At 37.6% G+C, this 25,499-nt stretch overlaps 1 protein-coding gene and 1 pseudogene across 1 annotated transcript in view; one reads left to right on the top strand and one right to left on the bottom strand.

Annotated features, from left to right (window-relative positions):
- LOC148593139 (uncharacterized) overlaps nucleotides 1-25,499 on the top strand; it is a 268,178-nt pseudogene that overhangs the window by 137,474 nt on the left and 105,205 nt on the right.
- The window catches only part of SLC1A3 (solute carrier family 1 member 3), a 59,024-nt gene that overhangs the window by 17,368 nt on the left and 16,157 nt on the right, over nucleotides 1-25,499 (bottom strand). Inside the window, exons 3-4 of the mRNA XM_088532106.1 lie at nucleotides 22,725-22,862; nucleotides 694-898 (exon numbers count right to left, since the gene is read on the bottom strand). Of these exons, the coding sequence (XP_088388232.1) occupies nucleotides 694-898; nucleotides 22,725-22,862 (343 nt within the window). The remainder of the gene's footprint in view (nucleotides 1-693; nucleotides 899-22,724; nucleotides 22,863-25,499) is intronic.

Genomic DNA, 25,499 nt, shown 5'->3' with positions numbered 1-25,499 from the left:
TCTCCAAAGGGCTTAGCATAACACAGATGCTTGGTCTTTACCCATGGAAAAGTTTTTGAGCCCAAAAGCTCAGGCTCCCTACTCCCTGGAATACATCTGTGACAGGTTAGCTGTATCCAGAGGCATTGCAGAGCCTCTCTGAGCATGGAGAGAACCAGCTCTTACACTGTGCTCCTTTGGTTCAAGCATTTTACTTGCCTGTGGCTGGAATTCCCTTTCTGTATCTACAAATTAACAAAGTGAAGAAGATGGACCCAGTTGGGGAGCTACAATTCAAAATAACTAAATCAGGGTTTCAGGTGAAGTGAGAAATCTGCCAAAAGTTGGAAGTAAAGGAAAGCAGAGGAATTTGGTAATAGGACTGTGAAAGGAGGGGAAGGAGACTCATGCAGGTAGAACAGAAAACTTTTTTTTTCTGTGTGTGTGTGTGTAATGTTGCTTCTATTTTTAACAGCAGTTTCTATCCTTACAACTTAGTCTGCTCTGAAAATAAATCCAGATACTCTTCTTCAGTTTGTAGAGTCGTTGGTGTTAGACATGTTGGTATCACCTAGTCAAAAAATCTAGCTAGTTACTGTCTAATATTCTATTATTCTGTCTAATAGTCTCTGCTGTCACCGTGTGACTTTACATATTATGGTTGCTGTTACTTGGAGAGAAAATGTGCAATATCACAATATCAATGTGCCATACCTGATTAAATCAAGAAAGGCATCTGCTGCTGTCACTTGCACAATTTTGCCTTCTCTGTGCATGTTTTCTTTTGTGCCTTTCCCAGGGTGGATGATGACCACAATGATTATACCAATCAGTACAGCAATGATCGTGGTGCTCATGTAGTAGACTACTGCTCGGACTCCCATCTTCCCTGATGCTTTACTATCCAGGGCAGCAATTCCTAGTAAATTTAAGCACAAGGACATATACCTCATACAGTTGAGAGTAAAGACTATAAACTCAGCATCATGCAAATGATTTTGTGGGAAGAGTTTTGACAACCAGGACATCTAGAGCTCTCCAGCATATACTGGCCCTATGCTGCAGCCCATACTGCCATTGTCTTCACATTCCACCCCTCTTGCTTGTCACCACGTAACTGTTATAAAAGTTCAATAGATTTCTGTGCTATGTTAACATGTGTTAAAGGAAAGATTATCAGTCTGATGTAGTGTGGCATTTCCTATGCTCTACAGAGGCAATACATGGAGTTTGTAATTAGCAGAGTTACCATGGTCTGAAAAATGTGTCTTAGAAATCTGTACCTAATTCATAATGGGAAGAAAGGAAACAACACCCTCAAGTGATGTTGATAATGTTTGCTGCAAGTAGGTTGCATGGAGAGAGCTCTTCAGTTCCTAATGGAATGACCTGAGTTTACCTCTGCCCCAAGCCATGGGACTAAGATAGATTAAATGCTGTTAGCTGGTTGCAGAAAATGCTCACTATTGTATGACTAGGCATTTGGAGTCTTTTAGAGTCTTTTATAAGCTTTGCAAAACTTGTGACATTAATCCTAATTCTTGGCTGGTCTTAATGCGTTTGAATAGTGCAGTGCTCAGTGTGGCATCTGCTGAGGCGTTTGTTCATCACATCGCAACAGCAGGGCTGCACGCTGGTTTTTAAGCGAACGTGCAGTTCTGCCCGGGGGGAACTCTGACCCTCCGGGCAAGAGTGTCCGAAATGGCAACACTCTCCCTTTCCAAACAGGTGCAGTTACGGTGCCTCTCCTTACAATTTCAAGTCATCAAGTAACTACCATACTTCATGTGGAGGCCTACACCAGCTGTCTTAGATGCTGCTAATGTTTCCTCTTGGAATCTTGCCTTCAAAGCGATGCAAGAGGTCAAGAAATGGATCCCTTTACTTTATGATCTCTTCCGATGGACCCATATATGGAATTGTCTATTCCAAAACATGGCTGACAGTTTGTGTGTTTATCTTCTTTTCTAACTTTCTATGTACAGAATATAATGGAAGTTGTGCACCTTTCACTCTGGATGTCCATTTTACAGGAAAAAGTATGTAAAAGAACTGTCTGAATGTAACTAATATGGAAATCTAAAACTAGAAACATGGCTGGGTGAAATAAAATATTGCCTCAAAATGCCTATCATTACAGATATATCGAACTTGTATCTTATAAAGGAAGAAATACCTGCGCTGGCATTACAGCAAACCTGTTCTAGATAATCACTGATTGTACTGAGATCAAGGCTGTATTCCAGGCTCTGATCAAATCCGAAAAGTATAAAACTGATCACATACTGCATACTTACCTTTTTGTTCCTCTATGCCATACCTGTCCTTTCGGCAGAGTGCCAGTAAGATTTGTACCCACCAAATTCAGCTCAGCAGACTTGCTCCCTGAGCTGCTTCGCTTGTATGTATCATTGTGGAAGCCGGGCAAAAGGCTACAGGCACAACATGAAACTACAAATGGAAACCCAACATGTGAAGCATCTGATCCTTAACTTCCCTGCTCATTTCTTCCATCTGTAAAACCAGATGATAATACTTTGTTGTGGTAAGTGTGCATTTATGCTGTTTGAAATGCTGTGAGGAAGATGGTAAATACTAGCAAGGAATAACTAGCTTTCCTATTTTTATAAACAGAAAGTAAATCCCACAGCCACTGTACCTGGATGGATAATTGCCTCGTTTTTTAGTTTCCTAGTACATAATGCAAATGTTACTATAATTGACCAATGCTTAATAACTGTTGGGAATTCTTGTGGACCTGATAATGAGTTCTACAGTGCTTATATAAGAAAATTTTTGTTACAAATTTTATTTTTACAGTATCTTACTTAAAAAGTAATTAATTTAAAAAACAGAGTCAAAAAATGGACGTCTACAGCTCCACTCAGATTTGACTTTATATTAGTTTAAACTGTTTCATGTTCATCCCATTTGACGTTAGGACTGGTTCTGGAACAGAGGGATGCACCGCCAGCAAGAGAGATGTCGGGGAGCCAGCGTCTTGCTCTCTTCTTCTGGGGCTCTGTGTAATGGGGGGTGCCGGGGGCCCTTTCCCCCGGCTCTCTCCTCCTCGGGGCTCAGGCCACGGCTCTCCCATCCACCCCGTCCCCTCCTCTGCTCCCTCCCCTGCGCCCAGGGGCCCCCTCGTGCAGGGAGGCCTGAAGTTACCAAGGCGGCGCCCAGCAGCGAGGCCAGCATCTGGCCTAGCGCGTGTACAGACTCAACGGGAATGATCTTGGAATCTATGTGGAGGGAGGGAAGGACAGTGAGAGCGGGCAGGCCCAACTCCGTCAGACGGCAAAAAAAACCCCAGCCCTCGCTGCTGGCCTCTCCCTGCACCTACCCCTTCCCTCTCTTCATAAATAAGTGAGGAATTTCAATGCTCCGGTTGAAATAAAGGCGAAATAAGGAGTTCTCTGGAGTGTCCAGAAGAGAAGCAAAGCACTACAGCAGTCTCCTAACAAATGTGTTAGAGTAGAAACGGGACTGCGTTTAGGTTACAGGAAAGGCAGCAAGCAAACATGCAGAGCAATTGCAAGAGAAGGAAAAAGATTGAGAAAGGATGCAGGGAAAAGGAGAAGAAATTAGGGACATTTATTAAAAGCTCTGAATTATTAGTTGTTTTATTCTTTATCACTCTTCTGCAAATTTGCATGAACTAATGAAGGTGTAATTTTCTTGAATAGCTACTGTTTTGTTACTCTTTTTGTGCTATACTATCATACTATTATTTTAGTGCACTTGTTGATTGCTTGTATCTTCTACTGAATTTTAGAATTTATAAATTCCAAAGTACTTCTATACTTCTGCCCATTAATTTTTCAATGTAACAAGCAGATTGCACATATGTGTTTGTAATTTTGGAATATATTAAGGCATGGAGTTAAGCACAGAGTGATGATTACTCTTCAGCAATTTCAATGATAAAATATTTTGAACATGTTCACTTTAGATAATGCATAAACCAATAGCTCTGGAGCTGCTTGTTCAAAAAAGAAAAAAGCCAAGGAGCTATCTTAAAAGCCAAAAAGCAGAGTCTATGCTAAAAAATCCAACAACTTAAGAACTTTAATTACTACAACTGGATCAACTGATTTCTTGCAAAAAAGAAACTCAGTGTCCCAACAACATAAATTGTAAGCTATTTAAACATAAGATTTGAATTTAAGCACCCTCCTACCTGCCATAGCAGTACCTAAGAGTTTCTACCTGCTTTTTTTATTAGCAGGTAGAAACAGCAGGTTTCTACCAGGTATTATTTTTTCATTTCTAAAAAAGAAAAAAAAAAAACACTTCACATTTATCAGTTCCAATAGTAGGTGTTATGCACTTGCCACAGTAGGTAAGCAGCAAGATTCCTCTTTTTTTTTTTTGTTTTCTTTTTCTGAAGCAAAAATAAGAATGTGAGAATGCTAGTTGCCCCATTTAGGATTGATCTTATATTCACAACTGGAAATAAAAACAGGAGACTTCCTAAGACTAATATGAATTTATACTAACTCAGCATTTTAGAAATGAATTGGTACAACATCCTTGCTAGTACAGTTTTTGTATATGCTTCCCTGAAATATTTCAGACACAATCTTTTAAAGCAAAACATTAGGAACAGAACATCTTTTTATTGCTAATTGTTTTCCTGTTTGTGTTTTACAGTCTCTTCATTAGGAAGCTGCAGTTGCTTGTTAAAGACTCCTATGGTGGAGCGGCTATAATGGCAGCTGTTGGTTCTGGAGGGTTGCCCTAATTTTGTTTCTTTTAGGTTGTCGTTCACTCTGCTAATGAAGCACTCTTAAATGGGCTACTCCCGACCCCCTACATCCACTGAGCGCTGTGCGATGAGTAAACTCACAGTTTGAGACCACGGGTACAATCCTTTTTGTGTATGTTGATGAGGATAAGTGGAAATGAATAACACTGTGCAAGGTCAGAAGAAAATGTCCTGACAGCAAGTCCTAAGGAAAAGCTATTAGAGAGGTAAAAATAATGGAAATATGGCCTGAATTTAATGAACATGAGGAAATTCTAAATCTTCAGCTGCTGAGCATGCGCTGAGTGGTACTGATCATTCCCACTGAAGCAAAATTAAAGAAAAGTTTAAGCCTGAACATCTGAGCCATCTACAAGATGAGGCCCCAAACTAGATTATTATTTTAATAGCAATAGTAGTAATAATAAAAACAGAATGAAAAAAATGCAAATAAAGATTTTCCAAGTTTTATTAAATACATTAGACAAATGCCTCACAGAAAAATGAGCGATTATATTCCAGCCAGAGCTACATGACCATGATTAAGCCAAGCTGACGAATGAAACTCATGGCTGGGATATAGTAGTGCAATTTAATGAGCCAATTTAATAGCTAAGAGTGGCTGCTTGAAGTAGCAGAGTGGCCTCACAGCTTTGCATTCCTGTCCCATCCCCTACCACTAGGAGTTGGGAGTTAGAAAACTCCGAACTTTGGGGTTGTAAGATTGTTTTTTCTGTCAGTTTGTTGTTCTGAATCACTTCAGAGGGAGTTCTACGCACCCCAGAGCTCCTACCAGGGAAGTGGACGGGGAGCATATCTGGGAGGAGAATATGGACCTAGCCTTTCCGGCGGCAATTGCCATTACTTCAGCTTGATGGTGTCTGCTCAGGCGACATCCTTTGCTGCCTGGTGGCAGCAGAGGAAGTTCAGCATTCCTCCCTTTCCCCTGATTGCTTAAGTGTGCTCTGTTCTCCACCCCATCACACAGCTGAAAGTGTCTGCTAGCGCAATGGTGAGGAGGGAACAGAGATGTGTGGATGAGCAGCTGCAGTCAGAGAGCTCCAGATGGGCATGACTATTCAGAGCAGGACTTGCCTCCATAAAATATAGTGTGTTTATATATATATATTTTAAGTATATAAATATATAGGCTCACAAAGATGTACAGATGTTCCTGTTACATTTAAGAAAAAAAATCCCACGGAATGATTTGAACAGAGAAATCACAATCCTTATGAGAAAGATGAGGCTTGACGTTATGTGGAAGAGTCTGGATAAGCACATGAATAGGATGACATGTTCTTTGTGGACACTCTACCAGCTCAGCAAGCAGAAAGGTTCTAGTAGTTCCATGCATGTGATAGAGAAATCCCTTTTTTAGAGGATGCTAATTTAATCTGCCATACATATTTATTTCCGGCATTCAGAGAACTCTTATTTTGAAGTACGTTTTAGGCAACAGTTTTACAGTACTATCAGAACATTGCTGATATCTGAACAACTGGATGGGTCAAACAATCTTTGGTGGCTTTACGATGAGTATTACCTTCCAGTTCACCACGAATACTGAAAGAACACAGAAAGGCAACGTAACCAAAATTACCCTTTCAGTGCAATAAATTCATTTTATGAAACTTCGCTTGGCTTCTGCACCAAGATTAGTGGTCAACTGAAAAAAAAAACTACAATGACAGTAATTGGGAGTGGAAAGTATTTCCTGGGTCCTCAAGTGTACTCTTGCACTCAAGTGTACTCTTGCACTCAAGTGCAGTACTCTGATACAGCAGGAAGATCTACCATACAATCTTGTTTTACAAATTTATTGAGCTTCCCTTTCAAATCAGTTGCTATTTTTAGTCTCACTATTTTAGCGGTGGGTATTCCACACCTTTGCTCTCCTTGTCTTGCTTTCTTCCATGGTATTTTTTAAAACAAGCTCAAATAACTACCCTTTCTTCCTTTTAATTTGTTTCTCTGTATTTATATAAGGACAAGCATCAGTGAAGGCAAGGAAGAATTCAGTAAAACTCTCCAGTCTGTGATTGCTGTTGCTAAATAATCTATAAGCACCAAGGTATGACAGCTCACCACAGAATGAAGTTGTAAAGAGAGTATACTGCATTTATTGAAAGTCACTGATATGTCTATGTGCGGTTTTGAAGGCTACAGTCGATTGACTTTTTAAGGGTTACAAGATAACAGAACGCATTTGGCCAGCCAGTTCTAAAGCACATTTCCTGAAACTCACATCTGCCAGAGAAGGACCCTGCTGTGGGGCTGTTTAGATACCCGTTTAACTCTTCGCATTATTCCATCTTTTGCTCACAGTATTGGAATGTGCCAAACAATATGCTTTTTGAAGGGAAACTAGGGAGTAATTTATCTTCTTTATGTGTGCTAAGCAGAGCAGGAGGGAGAGGCAAGCAGGGATTCACAGCAAGCCATGGAGCAGTGATTAGTAACAGCTGACAGTCTCAGACCAAGACTCTCTTTCTTTGGTTACCTCATTGTAATAACAGAGTACAAAGGACCGACTGTCTGCGAGCCAAGAATCAGAAACCAAGGAACACAGAAAATAGCAGCTCATAATTTTTTTTTGGTAACAAAACACTGTGCTACCTGCAAAGGGCAATTCTAAAAAGACATCCTTTTATGTTCAGACATTTGTACTCCCCTTTCCTGGAAATGGGATTCTTCTGTTGGGCATAAAAATGCTTATTTTCTACAACCGCAGTGAAACAATGAGCACATAACATTTGATTAAGGAAAGGCCTAATGTAAGATGATAAATTATTTCAGTTTAATGAGAGAAAGTTCATTGTGGTAACTGATAAAGCAAAGCACATTAAGATAGCTTGAACCCTCCAGGGCATGTACTTACAAGGCTGAAATAAATATGCTAGTAGACTTCTGCCATATTCCCCAAGGATGAAAGTACTATTTTACTTATTTTGAACATATTGCTCAGAACACCCACGTTAAACATAAAATACCCGATATCTTGACTATATACCACTGACATAAACCTTTCCTTTCTGAAGAGTGTTAAGGCCATTACTTTGTGCTCCAAAAAGTCCAAATGCAATATCTTGAAATACACGTGGAAGCTTTTAATCTGCTAAAAATCTGGTCTGAGTTTTGGCAGACAGTGCCTGGAGGTCCTTCAAAGACGTGTTTTTGTATATGCAGCACTTATTAAAATTCCACAAATGTGCTTCTGTTGTTCGAGTGGATGTCTCCCATGCGATGAAGCTGTAAACTGTTTATTATGCTAAATCGTTCCTCATCTAATTTAACTGCTACTGAAAAAATAATATGACATAATTTAGAATACAGATGTGAGATTAAAGTTATCCCTAAAGGGACAGCAGCTAGTAGTGCAATCTCATGCAAAAGTGTGTTTGATTTTACATCTTCAGCATGTATAGATGTTTGAAGAGACACTTTTGTTGCCTTGCTTTCAAAATGAACTGTATTTAATTCTATCTGGAGAGCAATATTTAAAGAACAAAAAATCAAGATTACCTTTCTAAAAAGAATACAGGCAGACTCTATCTATGTGCAGACTGACATGGGATTTAGGATATTTTACTGATTTGGGATTTGCTCTGTGCTGAAGGCATCACTTTCTTATTGAAAATGTGGTTCAGCATTATTGGCCGGGTAGTTTTTGGCTTCTTCGCTAACAATTCCAATAGCAAAAGCAATTGCAATGATAGTTTCTTTAATTTGGATGATCGTTCACCAGGATCTGATGCTAATTAAATTTGTTTTATAGAGCTCATGTAGCAGCCATCATTTCAAGAGAAGTTCTGCCCTGTCAAATGCAACTCAGCTAAGATCTGAATTAATGGTAGTATGTTACTATTGTTTCTGATAAAAATTTGGCCATTGGATTGCTGGCTGATTTTGAATTTTAATTTCTTCACAATCCTGAAACATAATATTGCTTTGCTAATCCAGCGATATTAAGGTAATTTGGAAAAGAACCATGTGAAAACTCCTTTAAATATATTGAACAAGACTTTATTTTGTTTGAGTAATTTCAAGTTCAAGTAAACCCAAGTCAAATTTCACTTCCCACTCTCTAAGTAATTCTGCATGTTATTTTTTGGTGTTGCAGCATTGTAATAGGTCTGTTGTTAGTAATCAAACAGCGCTAACCTATTTCTTTTTTAGAAACCTGCTCAGTGGCAAAGCATTTTGTGGTGAATCTGTGTCAGTTTAAAAGCAATAAATTCTCAGTTTGCCTTCAAGCTAATAGGTCATTCATCTGCTGCAGGAGTGTCCACGCATCTTCCAAAGAATTCATCTGAGTTGCTCATGTTTCCTTTTCGTCTATGGTACATATACACTGCTCATGTTTACATATTCTGTTCAGTTTATTACATTCCTTTCCATTATGCCAGACATTTTTTTCAAGACTATTCTTGACTGAACCACACTTTCTTTTCTGACGTATCTCCTCTAACATTTCAAATATTATTTTAATTTACACCGAGTTGTAGTACTGTTTGTAATTACATGAAGTAACGTAATGACTTTACATGTAGTTATCTTGTCCCTTTCTGATTAAAAATGAGCTCAGGTATCTACCTGTGGTAGTGAGGTCAGGAGTATGGACATAATATCCTCTCAGTTTGGGAAGTTTGTCCTAAAAGACAAACTTCACCTTCATTTTTCATAAGGATTTTGGTACAGGACCTAGTGAGACCCACTGGGCCTCAGTCTTTCTGTGGTTCTGGTAAAAATAATATGAGGTAATTTTATCTACCTATGGCAAAAGAAATTGCATGCAGTGGGTCACTGTTTGCGTTAGAAAGTACAGAACAATAATTTATTTGACAGTGTAGAATATCTTTAATTTATTTTGTCAAAGAACTGAAAGAGTTTGATTTAATATGACAAAAGCCACATGTAAAATTTTATATTTCATCAAAAATCAAATTTTATATTAATAGAGAATCTAGAAACAAACTGTGAATTCCTCTATAAATTATAGCAGTCTTCTTAAAGAGCATGGGATTTGATGTGGCCCTTATTTGGAAAAAAATACGTATAAATTTTTAAACTTATAAGCTAATAGTCTTATAAAAATGTCACCAACAATGTGCAAGGTAGTATCTTAGTAATAAATAAGAATATCCCAATGCATATGCTCATGACAATTTTCCTTTTTTTTTATTTCACGGACCATAGGACTAAATCCTTATTACACTCTAAGTCCCCAAGAATCTAAAGGATAACACTCAAATAATATTTAGGATAATTTTGACTCTTATGAACTTAAGTTCCTCTGGTAACGGGCTATGAATCCTAAGAAGTTATTACTTCAGCTGCAATTAGTCTATTCCTCTTTTAATTGGCATCGTCCCTAGGGTTTTTTTCATAATTCAGTAATAATGTTAAGGCTGTTCGGAGAGCTCATTACAAAAGTGTCGAGTTGGAGTTTCATGTGAACAGGCTTTTGTTTTCCTTTTTTCCTCTCTTTTGTTTCAGTGGCCTTTGAACTTGGGGTCACTGATTCGGTTAAAGCCTTACAACATCAAAGCCTTGCGTTTTGTGCTTTGTCTTTCTCCACCCTGCAGACTTGAAGGAGGGAATGGATAGAAAACTTCCTACAGAATGCCTGACAGTAGCAGCTAGTGCTTTTTAGTAATATTTTTCATCTCTTTTCCAGCATCTTACATTGTTAAGTAGGGGGAAATACAGGTTTTGGCTTACACACCCAAGTGCTACACAGTTGCCATATGGGCATCATCTGCTGGCAGGCAGGGTTAAAGACAAAAATTTCTGCGAAATGGCTGAGATACCAAAGAAAATATCAGCTGATTTTAAGTAAAACAGAAGGAAGAGAAGGTTTTCTTTTAGATCACTGTTACTATTGGACTCTGATGTTCTGCAGAAAAAAAAAAAAAAAGCCTGTTTACTTTTTAACTGATTTTTAAACATTCTATTTTGGAATTGAAATCTGCATCTTCTTCACTGACACAGACCCTTTGAACAACCTCTTTAGCACTGGACAGATATTAGCCAAGCTAAAATCTTGCAACTTAATTTGTTTTAAGGCTTATGGCGTTGAGACATACTGTAATTGTAAATATGGGGCAAAGCTGCTTTTCAGTGCAAGAATGTGTTCATTAGTGAAATAGCTATTCATTAAGTGAACTTCTGACCAAACCTATTTTTTGTAGCTCTTAAAAGGAGCTATATTCACTCGAGAATCCCTGATACAATCTAAGAATTCAAATCTAAGTTAGAAGTGGGTGGTGAAATGACAGAATAAAGTATTTAGCTTTGCATTGATGTAGAAAATAAGGGATCTGTTTATGTAAGAAGAAACCAACATCAGCATGTTAATCCTAATGCAAATAGTGCACTTCTAGTGCTATGCTGTTCTGCTTTCTTCATCTACAAACAGTGAAGAGCTAGTGGTATATTTGCCAGAGGGTGAAAAGGTTTAATTACCTGAAGAAACACGAATTGTTTAACTGTGTAATTATTACAAAGTAGGGCCAGATCCTGAAAAAATGTATTCATGCTTAACTAAAGCATCTAAGTAAGTGTCAGTTTTTTCATATTTAGTCTGAAGTATTTATCACAATTTGGGATGTGGGTGATGCCCTTCAAATTCTTCAGTGAAGTAGTGAAGATGAATATATCTTAAAGAATGGTACCAGAATTGATAAGTCTAACCACTCAGGAGTTACAAATCACAGTCTCCAAATATTAGAATAACTTTAAAATCTTCTGTTTTAAATAACTTTGTTGTTAAATAAGTGTGTTTCCCTTTGTTTTTGTCTGACCTTTTTGAGTTTTCAGAATATTTTTGAAATTTATTTCACAACTAGAGGACAAAGAACTTAACTTTCTTAGGTACTTCCTAGGCTTCCAGGGATGAGTCTTTACGAAGTACATTAAGATCTGGAAACTTTTGAGAAAGTGAAAGTTGAGAAGTCTACTGTTTTCCTAATTCCTGTGTTAGGATTACAGCTGAATTGCTATGTTAGAATTTGCTCTTTACACTTCCCACATGATATGGGGCCATAAGTAATGAGACAAAAGTTTGTTTCACAAATCTTTCTTGTTCTAGTAGTTATTACTTCCCTTTTATAGACCATCATTGTGATAGCTGGCATTAATAATATGTATATATTATACATATATAACATATCAAATATTATCTCGTATCAATTTTGAAAAGCATAATCAGAAAGATCTTCTATAAATAGGGAAAAGAGTCATTGGGATAGTTCAAATAGATTACCTAAGGTAGGGTCTAGAAAAATTGATCAGAGCTGGAAAATGCCCTGAGAGGTTTTCCACTCGATTAAAAAAAGCTGGCAATTTTGTGCGGGAGATTCCAGGTTTTAGCAAATGTTTTGCTGTGTTCTTGGGTACTCATCTGGAGACAACCCTCTAACACAGGAATGAGGAAATGTGCCCCACTCTGCATTACCTCTCTACCAAAGGTTGAGAACCATGCAATGGACCTAGGTCACAACTGAAAGCAACTTGTAGCTAGCACATGAGCTTGTCTTATCTTCTGAGAGACCCTCTACTGTGTATACAACAGCAGCATTTGTGTGTTTTGTTAAAGATCCAGCATTACAATTTTCTTTTCTTTTTTAGAATTAAATGGAAATAATACATTATCTATCAACAACTGCCAACACAGAAAAAGGAAAATCAGGGGTGAAAAAGAAGAGTATAGGACCAGAGGAGACCATTGCAGTCTCCTGTTCCTGGGAGATGATGACCTTCTGCTTATGCAAACGTGTTCTGGTCTGCTGTTGTTCCTTCCATGTTAAACTATGTAGCTGAGGGCATGATCGGAGAGTATTTTGTGTTTGTCAAATCTAACACCACTGATGAAAGGCAAGTACGTGTCACTCTTGCTGCAGTGCAAGAACTCTCAGTAGTGCTCCCTGTGTCCTCAGAATGCCCCCTCAGGGACATTCGTGATTGTTCGGATGCTTCGGTCTTCATGAATGATTGTGGCAATTATGCATATTGGGTGGCCTCTTTTATAGCAAAAACAGACTGAGAAGAAAGCAAATATGATGGAGCTGTGCTAGATTTGCACACAGGAAATGGGAATGCATATCATGGGGTTCAGACTACAGGGAAAATAGCGAAAGGAGCAGGAAAACAACAGCTGCTAAAAGTGCCTCCATGCACCTAAATATCCCTGGGTGTAGCTCCTCTCTTGGCAGCAGGTTGTCATGCTGCTTTTTGTTGTACACCAGTATGGCTCTTCTACTGCTGTTATCTGTCAAGTTCCCAGTAGTGGTGCAATTAAGATTTGCTGATATTATTGTGTTTAGGGTTTTTTTTTTCCTTCTTTCTTCATGTATGTCTCTTTTGTTTTTATGTCTGATTTTATGTCAGTGAAGCCAATTTATGCTTCTTGAAGGTGAGGTGATTCTCACATTCTGTAAGAGTTTTTCCTTGGTTTTAAACTGGCTCTCAAGAAAGGTTTGCTATGCCAGGAAATTGAAACTGTTCACTGGAGTCACAGCCATAGAGTAATTGCTCTGTGATGTTTTTAAGGATAACTACAGAAAGATCTCGAATCTGATATGAAATTCTATGGAGTGCAACAATAGACGTTTAAATCTATAGAAAATCATTAACTGGGTTAGTCCAAAGGTCAGTCCAACCCCTCTGCACAGAGGACTGTAAGACAGAGAACAAGAACAGCGCTCACAGGCTCTTGCTTGTCCTCCCTGCATTTGGCCATCAGTGGGGCCTAGAACTTCCTGAATTGCTAGTTACAATAGGTTAAATAGTCAAAGATGGCTGTATCTGGTAATTCTCTAGTTTCTTTTAAAAAATGTTAACTTCTGGCTTCTGCAACAGTCTTGTGGCAATGCACAATGTGATTCAGTTGTGTGTTGCATGAGAAAGTACTTCCTTTTGCTTGTTAAAGATCTCTCTGATTATTTAATTGGGCACCCCTCAGTTCCTTTGCCATGAAAAAATATTATGAACTAAATAAGAATTATTTCTTTTCAACGTCTACAAATGATTGTGATTTCTGTGAGTCTTTGTGTGAACCTTCCACATCAGTTCTGGAAGTCAGAGTTCTCCAAGCCCAAGAGTTGTGGTTTATTTAGTCCCTCCTTGCATTTCACTGGATCTCCAGTCCCCTTCTCCATTCTGTTCAGTTATGCTGAGAACTGCTTCCTGTTTATGAACGTCTAATTCAGAGCCCATGACTGTATAGATGTAGTATGTGCATCTTTCCCAAGTGTATTACTTTGCAGTTGGCACCACTGTCTTTCGTCTGTCATTTAGTCATAGAATCGTTGAGCACAGTAAACATCATCCTTTAGAGCTTCAGTTTTCAATATCATGAATAAATTGCTTGCTTGCTTTGTCCTGATGCCCAAACTGCTGAGGAATATATATTTTTTTGCATTTGGGGCATTTTACATTTTTCTCTTGAATGAATAATTTGGAGTCTCTTTTTCTTCCATTTGCAATCATCTGTAGCTGATTTTATATAATATCAAATTTATGTTATTGCTTTCAGGTATGTTGTTTTCATGTAACCACATCAGAATTAATTAGAATTAACTCAAAAAACCCACCAAACTCAAAAAGGATACTTTTAATCTTTCTGCATTTGAAAAGGGAATGAAAATAAACAGTCCTTCAGTGTTCAGGAAAGATGCTTTAACCACTGGCTGCTCTTCCAAATAGTTTTTACTGTTTCCTGGCTTGTTTGTGTGCAGTGAAGTTTAGATGTTATGCATTCAAACAAAATTCAAAAATTAGAGCAAAGCCATTTTGGATGGGAAGATTTTACCTATTAGCTCATTTGACTTCCTTGGGGAATGCAAACTGACTAATTGTGTGCAACAAGCCATTATTGTGTAACTTTATGAAAAAAGTTTAAGTGTGCACTAAAAGGTGCACTAAAAAAACACCTATGTTTTAGCAATGATGTTTAAATCAGCCTTTAAATTCAGGCCTAGCAGCAAACTCAAATGATTTTAGATGTTCTTTTGTATTTTTTATTCTTTCATTGTTGAAGACCTTGGCTATTTGTTCATTCTCCTACTGCCTGGAGAGAATAAGACATTGAAAACTCTACTACTACTTACTTTTCATCATTGGATGCTGCATATATTGCTTTGGTTTTCTTATTATATGGTACATTAAACATTTGTTTTATATAGCAGTTTCATCTCTGCTTTCAGTGAGCTTTAATTTTTAGTGGTATCTGGGTTCATTTAAAATTATTCTCTCAAGCTCTTGTGAGGACATACTGTGTATTCTTACCAAATTGTTTCTGAAATGGTTCCAAATCAAGTTATAATAGTATCATATGATCAATTTTGTAGCACCATTCTCTCACTATTTTCATAGGTTAAGAGAAATAGAACTTTCTGAATAAGAAGTTCCCTACAAGGGTGTAGTTTTTGAACAAATACATATGACGTCATAATTATTTTCTAACCTCCCCATCTTACACAAGGCTTTCTGACTTTCAGCTAGGTTATAGTTTATTATTTCCTGGAGCACTTTTTTGTGAAAAAAACTTATTCAAGAAATATATTCAGGAAATTACAGTCAAATTGATTGCTAACACACGCTGAATCTGCTCATGGCTGTTTTGTGTTTTAAATTGTTGACTTGAAAATGAATGCTTCTAGGCACTGAATGGCTTCCAGACTACTTTGGTTCCTTCATTGAGCCTCCAAAATGTAGCGGCCCTGCTGCCTGGATTGCTTTCGTCTGGTAAAAGCTTTAATCTTTACATTTACATGACAGAAATATTACACTTATCCTGCCCACATTCCCTTAAGGACTGCGGAGGGAACCAGTATAAGAGGGTCCCAATTTTCTTCATCTTTCTGTGCCTGTCTAAATAATGATTATTTGAGATGCTATGCCAGATTTAATAGACAAGTGCTTTAAACAGTAATAGTGGCTAGTGATTACAGTAATGGTGTATAAAGTTCATCCTCTTCCTTCTGAAATGGTGCAAAAATATTTCTTTAGCAAAGTGTTCATAAATTTTTGGCTGCTGTAGGCCCTAGTCTACTGTTCATAGTGATGCTCTAGTTTGAGAAGAAATAATTACAGTGCTTCGGTCAACATGAGCAATATTTCTTCACTTGTTTCTTTATTTTGTTTTTTATTCATACCAAGGGTCCTATTTACATGACAGTGGATCTTTACAAACTTAATCTCTTTCACAGCCAACTCTGGTTTGGTACACATGCAATCTTAGTGTGAGTGCTCCCTTATTCGTGCAAAAAGAATTATTTGGATATTCAAATTAAGTAGAACTGCTGTCTAGATATTCACTCAGTGTATGTAACTACTTATTTGAGTTTCTGAAGTGATGTGTGCATGAAATGTAGACATGCATAGAACAAAGTGTGTCACATAATTCAGCAGTTAGTGTTAAGATGCTGTATAGCACCTTGGGGTAGGGAATGAAGGTTTGCCTGAAGAAGAAACGTGACTTTTGTTTTAATGATATTTTATGTGTGAAAGGAAGCTACAAGAAAAAAAATAACATACCCCTAAGGTAACTATGGATTTTGATAAAGATTGGACAGACCGAAAGGTTAGTTGCCTCAAACCGTACATATGATATTAAGCGTTGATTGCTGAGAGTTGGTTTACTACTGTGAGAAACATCTCTGGGGTTCTTCAGTAGAAAACTTCCTGTGCAGATTCACAGACAGCTTAAATGCACCAGGAAATCGAAAGGTGACTCAATCACAGGGAATCAGACAGTTCTGTTCTACTGTCCACAGAGAGAGTTGACTTAGGCCATTATATATCTTTGCATTGTATCCAATATGATTTGAATGGCTTCTGGAACAATTTCCTCAGAACACTTTAGAATTAGACAATTTTGGAAAGTTGGAAATTTTCCAAATTTAACATTTGAAGAGTTACTCTCATGACAAGCTAACTTGTGCAAATACTCTCTAATTGTTTCTCAGTTTTCATGTGTGAACTATATGAACTGTATCTTTTCTTAAGCTCAAACATAAAAGACCAAGACTGACTGTTAATATTTTTGGCTTCCAGCTCTATTTTGAGTACGACAGATGTTGCAAAAGCAGTACACTGGGTTATGAATTTGCTAAAATGAATAAAAGAGTTTATTGCCATGCACCTCCTTTTTCTGCTTGAGTATTTGCTCCCCTGGTGGACGCCATTCTAGGAGTCAGCAGAACAGACCAATGCATCAGGTCCATATTTATACACATGGACATCAAGGAGAGACTTTCCATCTGTTGAAACATTTGAACATCATAAACATTTCTGTTTGAAGCCAGACAGTACCTGGGGCATTGTAGAGGTGAGAGCATAAGTTGCACAGCAGACAGGACAAGCAAGTAGACAGAAGAATGCTGAAACTACAGAAAGGCTTCTTGGAGTTTGGCTTTTGCTTCCACAAACCTAGATACAGCATCCATTCCTTGCCTGTCTGTTTTTTTTTTTTTTTTTTCAATAGAAACAATACACAGCTCTATCTACCAAAAATCTTCTCTTGTTTTGTGTTACCTGAAGTGAGGGGTCAGGAAGAAGAAATTTTAAATTTCTGCCCTTTACTTTCACTCCTATGTGGATGGGAGGGAGGTGATACCAATGTATCCTGTCATTTAGCATGGAGTATGTCCATCATTCAGTAGGCTAATCTGGGAAGATTTTATTTTAACTTTGTGGTAAACACGATCCTTTTAACCAGCTGGATTTATTTATATCTGATTATTGGTGATATCCTCATAACTATGTGCAAGCAGGCCCTATGTAACTTTGAGCATAATGTTTCTACAGTAACTGTGTCTCTGATGACCTCATACCATTCCTCCTGTAACTATTTGCTCAAGTTTGTTTTCATCTCTACAGTGATATAACAATCAAACAAAAAATACTATATACTTTAGCTGAGCTATGACAATTTAATCTACCTATCTCCATTAACATTTTCAATGCATATAGTCATCTTCTTTTCTGCCTAGGAGCTATTAAAAATCTTTGCCAGCAACACATCTGAAAGAAAGCAGATGTACAAAAGGGTAGCATGATTTGCCTAAGGTTAAACAACATGTCGTAGCATTGATTTTCCACATTTTACTTCTAAAAGGTGCTTTGGGCAAAACTTGGCTTTTCACCAGCTGAATCTTTGCTCATATCCAGATGCTACATTTTTCCTGACTTAGGTAAGGAAGTGATAGAGCCTATTACTAGTTCAGCTTGCTTCTTTGAACATTAGCCCTATTTTTATACAGGTAATATGCAGCACTGCAACCTGGCTTTTAATTGTGATCTCTACTTCTGCTTTATCATTTGAGTCACTCTACATGTCTTTTGTCTTCCTCCCAGCCAGGGCACAGATCGTGTTCCTTAGTAACTGATTTTACCAGTGCCACTGTTCCTTGCACATCAATGACAGCTGGAATCAAGAGCACCACGATAGCTGGAGTCATGTGTACATGAGACGAGTTGCAAAGTATTCACGAATGAAAATTTGTGGATGTTGTCAGTTTGTGTAGTGGTAAATAATAAGCACATGTTGAAAAAATCTGGGGTCTCTGACTCTGCCAAGAGGAAAATCATTTGTGACTCATGCAGCTGTTGAGGTTGTGGTCTGATCTTGCAGAGTTGCGTGCAGGTCAGGGAAGTTTCTGTACCTTCCGCAGTCCATGAAAGACAGTCAGATTATGTATGATTGTAATTAGAATGAGAAGTTAATATACTACAAACCTCATACTAACATGCTTTGGGAAATCCACTCTTATAGTTTCGATATTTGGGAAACAAAAGTGCCTTCAAAGCACAGCAGCCTTAAAAGTTACACTAATAAACTATAAAACCAGAGCCTCCACGTCATTTTCCTAAACCCTCTCTCTGCACAGTTGGAATGTGGTCCAACTTCATTCCTGTAATTAGCAGGTAATAGACATCAGTGCAGGTGAAGATTTTGGCCTAGGGCATTTTTTCTTTTGTCAGTACATCCTCTTGTTCATGTGGACTGAATTTTTAGGATAACCAATAACACAAGATTATCAACCTGCTTTGTTGTTTTTAATTTCTTTTCTGGGTTTATTAAAGTTGGGCTTATTAGTATCTTTCTTATTAGTATCTTTCTAATCCTTCCATACTCAGGCTTCCAAACTGTTTTGCTCATTTCCGAAAGTTCAGTCTTTCGATTTGGGTTTGTAAGAACCTTGCACCAATCCTGGTCTGTGATTCCCATTAACAGTGTGGACAAGCAGTATTACCTAGTGCCCAGTGTGGTCTACTCACCTTCCTGGTTGGGTTCTGGGCTGGACTGTGTTACTGCTGACCTGCCGGGTCATTTTTGGCAAGTCAGTGGACATCTCTGTTTATTTTTCAGGACAGGATGGTTTCTTGCCATGTTTAGACAGTGCCCAGCAAAAGTGGGTGACACATCTTGACTGGGCTTTTTATACACTACCGTACATGATCAAACAAAGACATTGGAAAGAAATGTCAAGAAGTTAATCATAATTTACTTACACTTAATAGCAGAGGTCCCTGTAAAACCCAATTCCAAGCTTGAGAAATTTGGGGGAAAGAGATCTAGCATGTTAGTAAAAATGAGCTATGACTAAGATTGTGCAAAGTACTTGCAAATAGCTCTCAGAGAAATTGTCATGCTCCAACTATGCTTTTAAGACTGCTCATGAATCATTTAAGTGAATTTGATTTCAGGAAACATATAGTTTGGCTAGGAAAGGGTACCTCATCGTGATGCCTTATATACAGTGAAGTATAGCCTTCCTAACTGAAACATGTTGACAACACTTGCGGGCCAGTTTTAAAAGCTGGAATTTCAGTTGCGTGATGGTGCTGTTGTATTAGCTCAGAAAATGTTAATGCATGCTGGTGCAAATCTTGCAGTCTTTGCCTATTTCACAATGAGTGAAATTGTTAACATATACATATATATTTATGTTGTATCCTGTTTATGGGCAACAGATATTTTAAAATAATTCTGTCAAACAAACTGTTTATGTTAAATGTTTCAAATTATAATGAAATAAAAAAAATAAAGTATTTTAAACTCCTTAAACTGTAGCAAATTCAAATCAGAAATGGGACAAAATTGTCATTCTTGTGTTTGTCTAACAATTCAGGCTAGATCTGGTGCAAAAAAAAAAAACCAAAGGGAATTTCATTTATATGTTTTAGCTATTTATGCTGCCTCTATACACTAGTCTACATACACTATGACTGAATTTCGACTTTGTAAAGAGATACTGATTGAGAATATTGACTTATGAGTTCTCATATTTGCAGAGAATAAAGATGAGCATAGAGTATGCAGCTGGACTTGTGCCTAAACCGTAAGAGATGAGGTGTACAGATATCTGTATAATCATATTTTTCTATAAACAACAAAAGATGGTGAAAGATAGGCAAATAACCTCTCTTTTCTCCCAAGGAGATGTCAGAACATGCCTGGTAACATCTACATCAGAAGACAGAATACAGAAGGAATAAAAGTGCTGATCTGCTTGAGCCACTTGTAGTAACAGCAAGTAAATTTTGAAAAGTTTAAATTTAAGTGTATGTGCTCTTAAAGGCCTGAATAAAATTCTGCTGTTTGTTTCATGAATATTTTGGGTATCAAAACAGTCTATACAGAAATGTTGCTAAGTTGACATCAGCATTTACAGTTTATTTTCTGAAGAGTCTGTGAGGAACTGAGAACTGTGTGTCTATAAAAATTCTCCCCTTTCTGAATTTATCTATCACTTCTAGAACAGCCCACAGCTTTTGTAATTATGATTTCATTTTTATTGTTCACATTTCTTTGATATCCAGATAATTTGCAAAAAAAAAAAAAATTGACTAATCTGTTCCTAAGACATTGGAGACCATATGTGCAGATATTATCCTAATCACCAATTGTTTTGACCACATACATAAATGCAAAGCTAAATCTAGACCACCATGTCTGGGAAACAGCCACATGCCTACCAAGAGCAAAAATACTTATCCAAATAATTTACCATGGGAAGAAGTAATTTTATCTGTATGTAGTAACCTGGAGGAGTCTTATGGTTATATCCCTGTCAAAATATAGAAATATAGAAAATAAGAAATTTGGCTCATGGATGCATCACAGAGTGGCTTTAAGACTGATTTGAGAAGCATGAGACACTTATTCTCTGAATTAGCTTATGAATATAGTTAAACATACCTACCAAGTGTGTCTATAAAATTATACAGTAGTATATTTGTAAGGATTATAGTTTTTTATTTACATACTAAGTAATACCTGTATACTTACCTGAATATGACAGTTCTCAATCAAATATTTATGAGCATCTTTTTGTTTGAACTATCTGTGTGCTAATGAGGTTTTGTTCAGTGTTGAAAAGGGTTTTTGAAGAATTACTAGCAATTCCACAATCCCATGAAGAGAACCACGTAATACAGTTGTGTTTGAGGATTTTTTTTAGATTGAAATTTGTAATTTGTGAATTGCATTGTTTTCTGCCCTTCCTGACAATCACCCTTCCTGATTAAGGAAGTTTACATTCAGAAAGCAGGTAAATGCAAATCCTCGCATAGGATGTTTTATCTTCTCAATTTCCTGTCTTGACCTTCAGCTCTCCCAAGGAAGAAATAAAGACACAAGCTTACAAGGAACTGAACACAGAATTTTTCTTGCAGAATCACTTTCAGTGGTTTTATTTATCAATGACCAGCCAAGCTGGGGGCTCAGTATGTGCAAAAGAAAAGAGGATGATAAAGAGATGGGAGGCACAGGAAGTAATGAATAATAGAATTATAGCAGACTGGTTGGGAAGAAAACCTGTCATGATTTCCCCTACAAGATTTAAAAATTTCTCTCTAGTTTCAGTGTGCATTAATGCGTGCAGAGAAACCAACAAAGATGTGATGGCAAATTAATTTTTTAAACTGTGAATAGTTTCTGTTGATATTCACAGCTTATATATATACATACTATCATTGGTACCTGTGCAGGTGGGGCTTGTATTCCCTTATGTTCCTAAAAGTAGATTCTAATATTAAATATATATATACATATGTATTTTATGGACTTATATATACAAATATACATATATATATATATAGCTTATGGACTCTGGATTCTCTACCAATAAACGTGGTGTGTTAAGTAGATTTTAGGACTGCACATTAGGTGATTCTGATTAAATTAATTAAGATCTTCTTCTAGCTATACTGCTGATTTGCTGGCAGACTAAAATATCTGCCTTCTTTTCTTCATATAATTAATAGGATAAATACATTCATCCTTATCAGTAATGTTGATAAAAAAATCTGAAAGGTCTTGCATAAAGCTTTCTAGAGGTGGAATGGCAAGCCATCCATTAATCACATTAAATTAATTATTATATCTGTAGCTCAAAGAACAACTTAATAAAGAGTGCTTGAAGATTATTTGTTGCTGACCAGAAAAAAGAAGACAAGAACTGATGGGATATAGCCTCCTCCACAAGTGTATCTATCACTCACACACTGTTTCCAGTCTGCTGCTAAAAGGATAGGAGATAGATAGATGTTTCACAGATCAGTGGCACAGACAGATTCTTGCCTATGATCAATAAGCTTGGCTAGGTCTTGGAACACAGATGAAAAAAAAAAACAATATTTCTGACATTTCTTATCTTTCATAGCAGTAGGATTTCATGGAAGGAGATACCAGTCTAGAAAGTAAGAGAAGAAAGTAAAGTACGAACTGCTTCATAGTAGCTACATACAATAAATTGCATAGTTAGAGTGGCTTGGAATGTGGAAAAACAACTTTTAAATATACTTTGTGTATTAGTTCAGACTGTGTGATGGTATATCCAAATAAGCATTAGCAGCAATATCTCATACTGTAGGTTATTACATTTTTGTTCTAGCATGCAGAGTGTGCATTTTTTTGATTTACTCTGTGCCTCTTTATCAAATTATTTAAAAGAAAACTTCAGAAAGAAAAATTTTTTTTTTTTACCTGTGACTAAACTGGATACAATTAGCGGCAGGACCAGCATTTGCAGCATCCTCATGAGTAGCTCTCCTGGAAATGAAAAGTACTTGACTTCCCGATAACTCATCTTATATGATCGAAGAGAAAATCCAAGGATTACACCTGAGGGGAAGGAAAAAGTATTGTGACTTTTCTCTCCTAAAGGATTACTAACCAAGTAACAAGAATATTTGTGCAGTACTTATGACTAAGGTAGCTGATTGAGACATGCAGTTTTTATTATGCCCCGGTGATATATTCTCTCTCAAATATCAGCTAGCTATATGTATAGTCCTCCTGAAGTCAGCGCAGTGTGTTTTTCAGTATCACAGTTTCAAAAGATTGCTTGCATTATCATTTTTTAAGATATAGTTTAATGTAAATGGTACCTCTTGAGCATTAATGAAAAAGAAACTGCTCCTACTTCTGCAGCTGAGGGCTGACTTTTGATAATTAGAATGTAAACATATATGCAATGCATATAGATACTAGCCTCTGACCTTCATAACTCTTGTCCATGCCTGTTTTGTGTGGAGGGCCTGATCCTATAGGCATGCTGCAGATGGGATGAGATAACCAGGAGAGACTTAGTGGAGAATCACACTGTGGTTAAGACTTTAAGCAACACAGCAGCACGAGGATGCAAGCAGCTTTGGAAATGCCTCCCTCCAGAAATGCAGGCACTTGCAAAGCTCATCAGGGTTCGCAGGTGCTACTGGATGACTAAGTGATGGGTTTTGGTGCCTGAAGGAGCAGGGGAAAGGGGTGTCTGAATCCACTTGTCTCACATAACCAGAGAACCGGTGATTGAGATGGATGCATCACCAGAAGATATAGACAGGCTGACCTATGTGGCAACCTGAACTTCTGAGCTAGCACTTACTGGATTTTTGTACTATGCATTGACACAAACTGCTGGCAATTGTAGGGTCAAATGACACAACTAGTTACAACTTACTGAGCATTAAGTATTTTGGTGCCTATCTGACACAGATTTTCTCTATTCAGCCAGAGAGCATACGGTTGTATCTGGAACATCCTTTAATCATATGGATGCTGAAATCTTCTCTCTGCTTTCCCACTCAGGTTACATGTTCTTGCCCTCTGTCTGGTACTGGCATTTATGATTTTTTGGCTATAAGGAAAGTTGGATCAGGGAATTTATCTTGCTTCAAAAACAATTTATTTTACTGGGTTAAATTGCAGCTGGGTCAGTTCCCTGAGATGACCTGTTCACGAGACCCCTTTTAGGAGCCACGTGGACTTAGATCTACTACAGCTGATGCTGGAGCTACGTCCTCAGCGGTGTTAGGGAGCAGAGCACTCAGGCTCACTTAAGGAACCTGTTAGAACTTGAGTATGTCCTAAAGATCTCATCAAACTGAACATTTTGCTGAAAGCTCCTGGTATCTGCTCATTCCACCTTTCTACCCGTTCTGTTTTTCTGTTTTTAATCAGTTTTCACTTTGGTAGATTCAGGTTGCAGATAAAATCTTCATGCCAATCAAGGACATTTTTGCCTCCTTATATAAAGTATTATGGCTTCTGCACTAGCTTATTGCCACCTGCTGATGAAAGAGAAGAGCTCCAAGGCCCATGTTCATGACTTTTGGCTGTCCAGTCAAGCTGTCAGGGGCTGCAGCAAGTTGGTTAAGTTAGAGGAATCCAGAGGGCTTGAGTACAGGACAGCAAATTCAGATGTTACAGGACGGGAGTGATTAGTGTCACTTGGAACTCACAGTATGGAAGAGATTAGATTGCATTTGTCTTAGCCTCATTCATGTTCTATGAACTCATGTAGTGAAACTGCATCTTGCATAATTTATGGTTTGAAGTGAAAATAAATCATAAACTGCATAGAGAAAGGGCCCCTCTACATTTAAAAAAGTCTGCCTCGGAGTTTCCTTCTTTTCCGTAAAGTTTTAAATTCCCTTGCAGTGTTACTGATTATTTTCTTTTTATATGGGAAACACATTTCTACGATATAAAGAATCCATCTGGACCCTTTGTTTCTGGCCTTAATGAGCAGTACATTTTGACAACTGGATAATAAGCAAATAGAACTAGACCCATTTCTTGCTTGGGCCACAGTCCTGCAATTAGTTCCACATGGGCTAATCTCTGCACCGGCACAAAGCGCCACTGAGGCGGCCCTGGGCTGTGGAGGCTGCTCTAGGACCCAGTCCCCTACTGTCCAAGCAGTACAAAGTGGCCCAAGAGAGAATCTCTGCTTAAGTATATAGCTCTTTCAATTAATATTATTGGCTGTGGGAGTAAATTTCTGAAGCTCCATATAAACCTGTTGATCCAAAAATCGCAGAATCACAGAATGGTTGAAGTTGGAAGGTACCTCTAGAGATCATTATTCTATTTTTTTTTCCTGTCTAATACACAGTGTGAATAGTTAAAAGATGGCTCAACACTACAGCCCACATACAGAATTTCTGAAAAGCATAAAACCCATGCCCTGGCTGCATATATGTCTACTAATTAATCAACCATAATCTTAGGATAATCTTAGCCATAATCTTGGCAGCTACTAATTTCAGGATTTACATTCATTTATGTGAAGTTGTGGATAAATGATGAGAATCTTTCTCTGTCTCAGTTTGCCTGGCTGTAAAATACGTATAGTGGTAGGCGCTCCACAGGACTTTCTGAAAATTAATTTTGTTCACCTAGTATCTTAGCAACACAAGAAAGAATTTAAGCAAATGATTTCCCCCACTGCAAGAATCACTGTAGTCTGTGGTAATTAAA

Source organism: Tinamus guttatus, unplaced genomic scaffold (assembly GCF_059628265.1).
Source record: "Tinamus guttatus ecotype Peru unplaced genomic scaffold, ASM5962826v1 Tinamus_guttatus_pri_ptg000455l, whole genome shotgun sequence".
NCBI lineage: Eukaryota > Metazoa > Chordata > Aves > Tinamiformes > Tinamidae > Tinamus > Tinamus guttatus.
The sequence above is the reverse complement of the archived record's forward strand: the minus strand, read 5'-3'. Positions and strand labels throughout refer to the sequence as shown.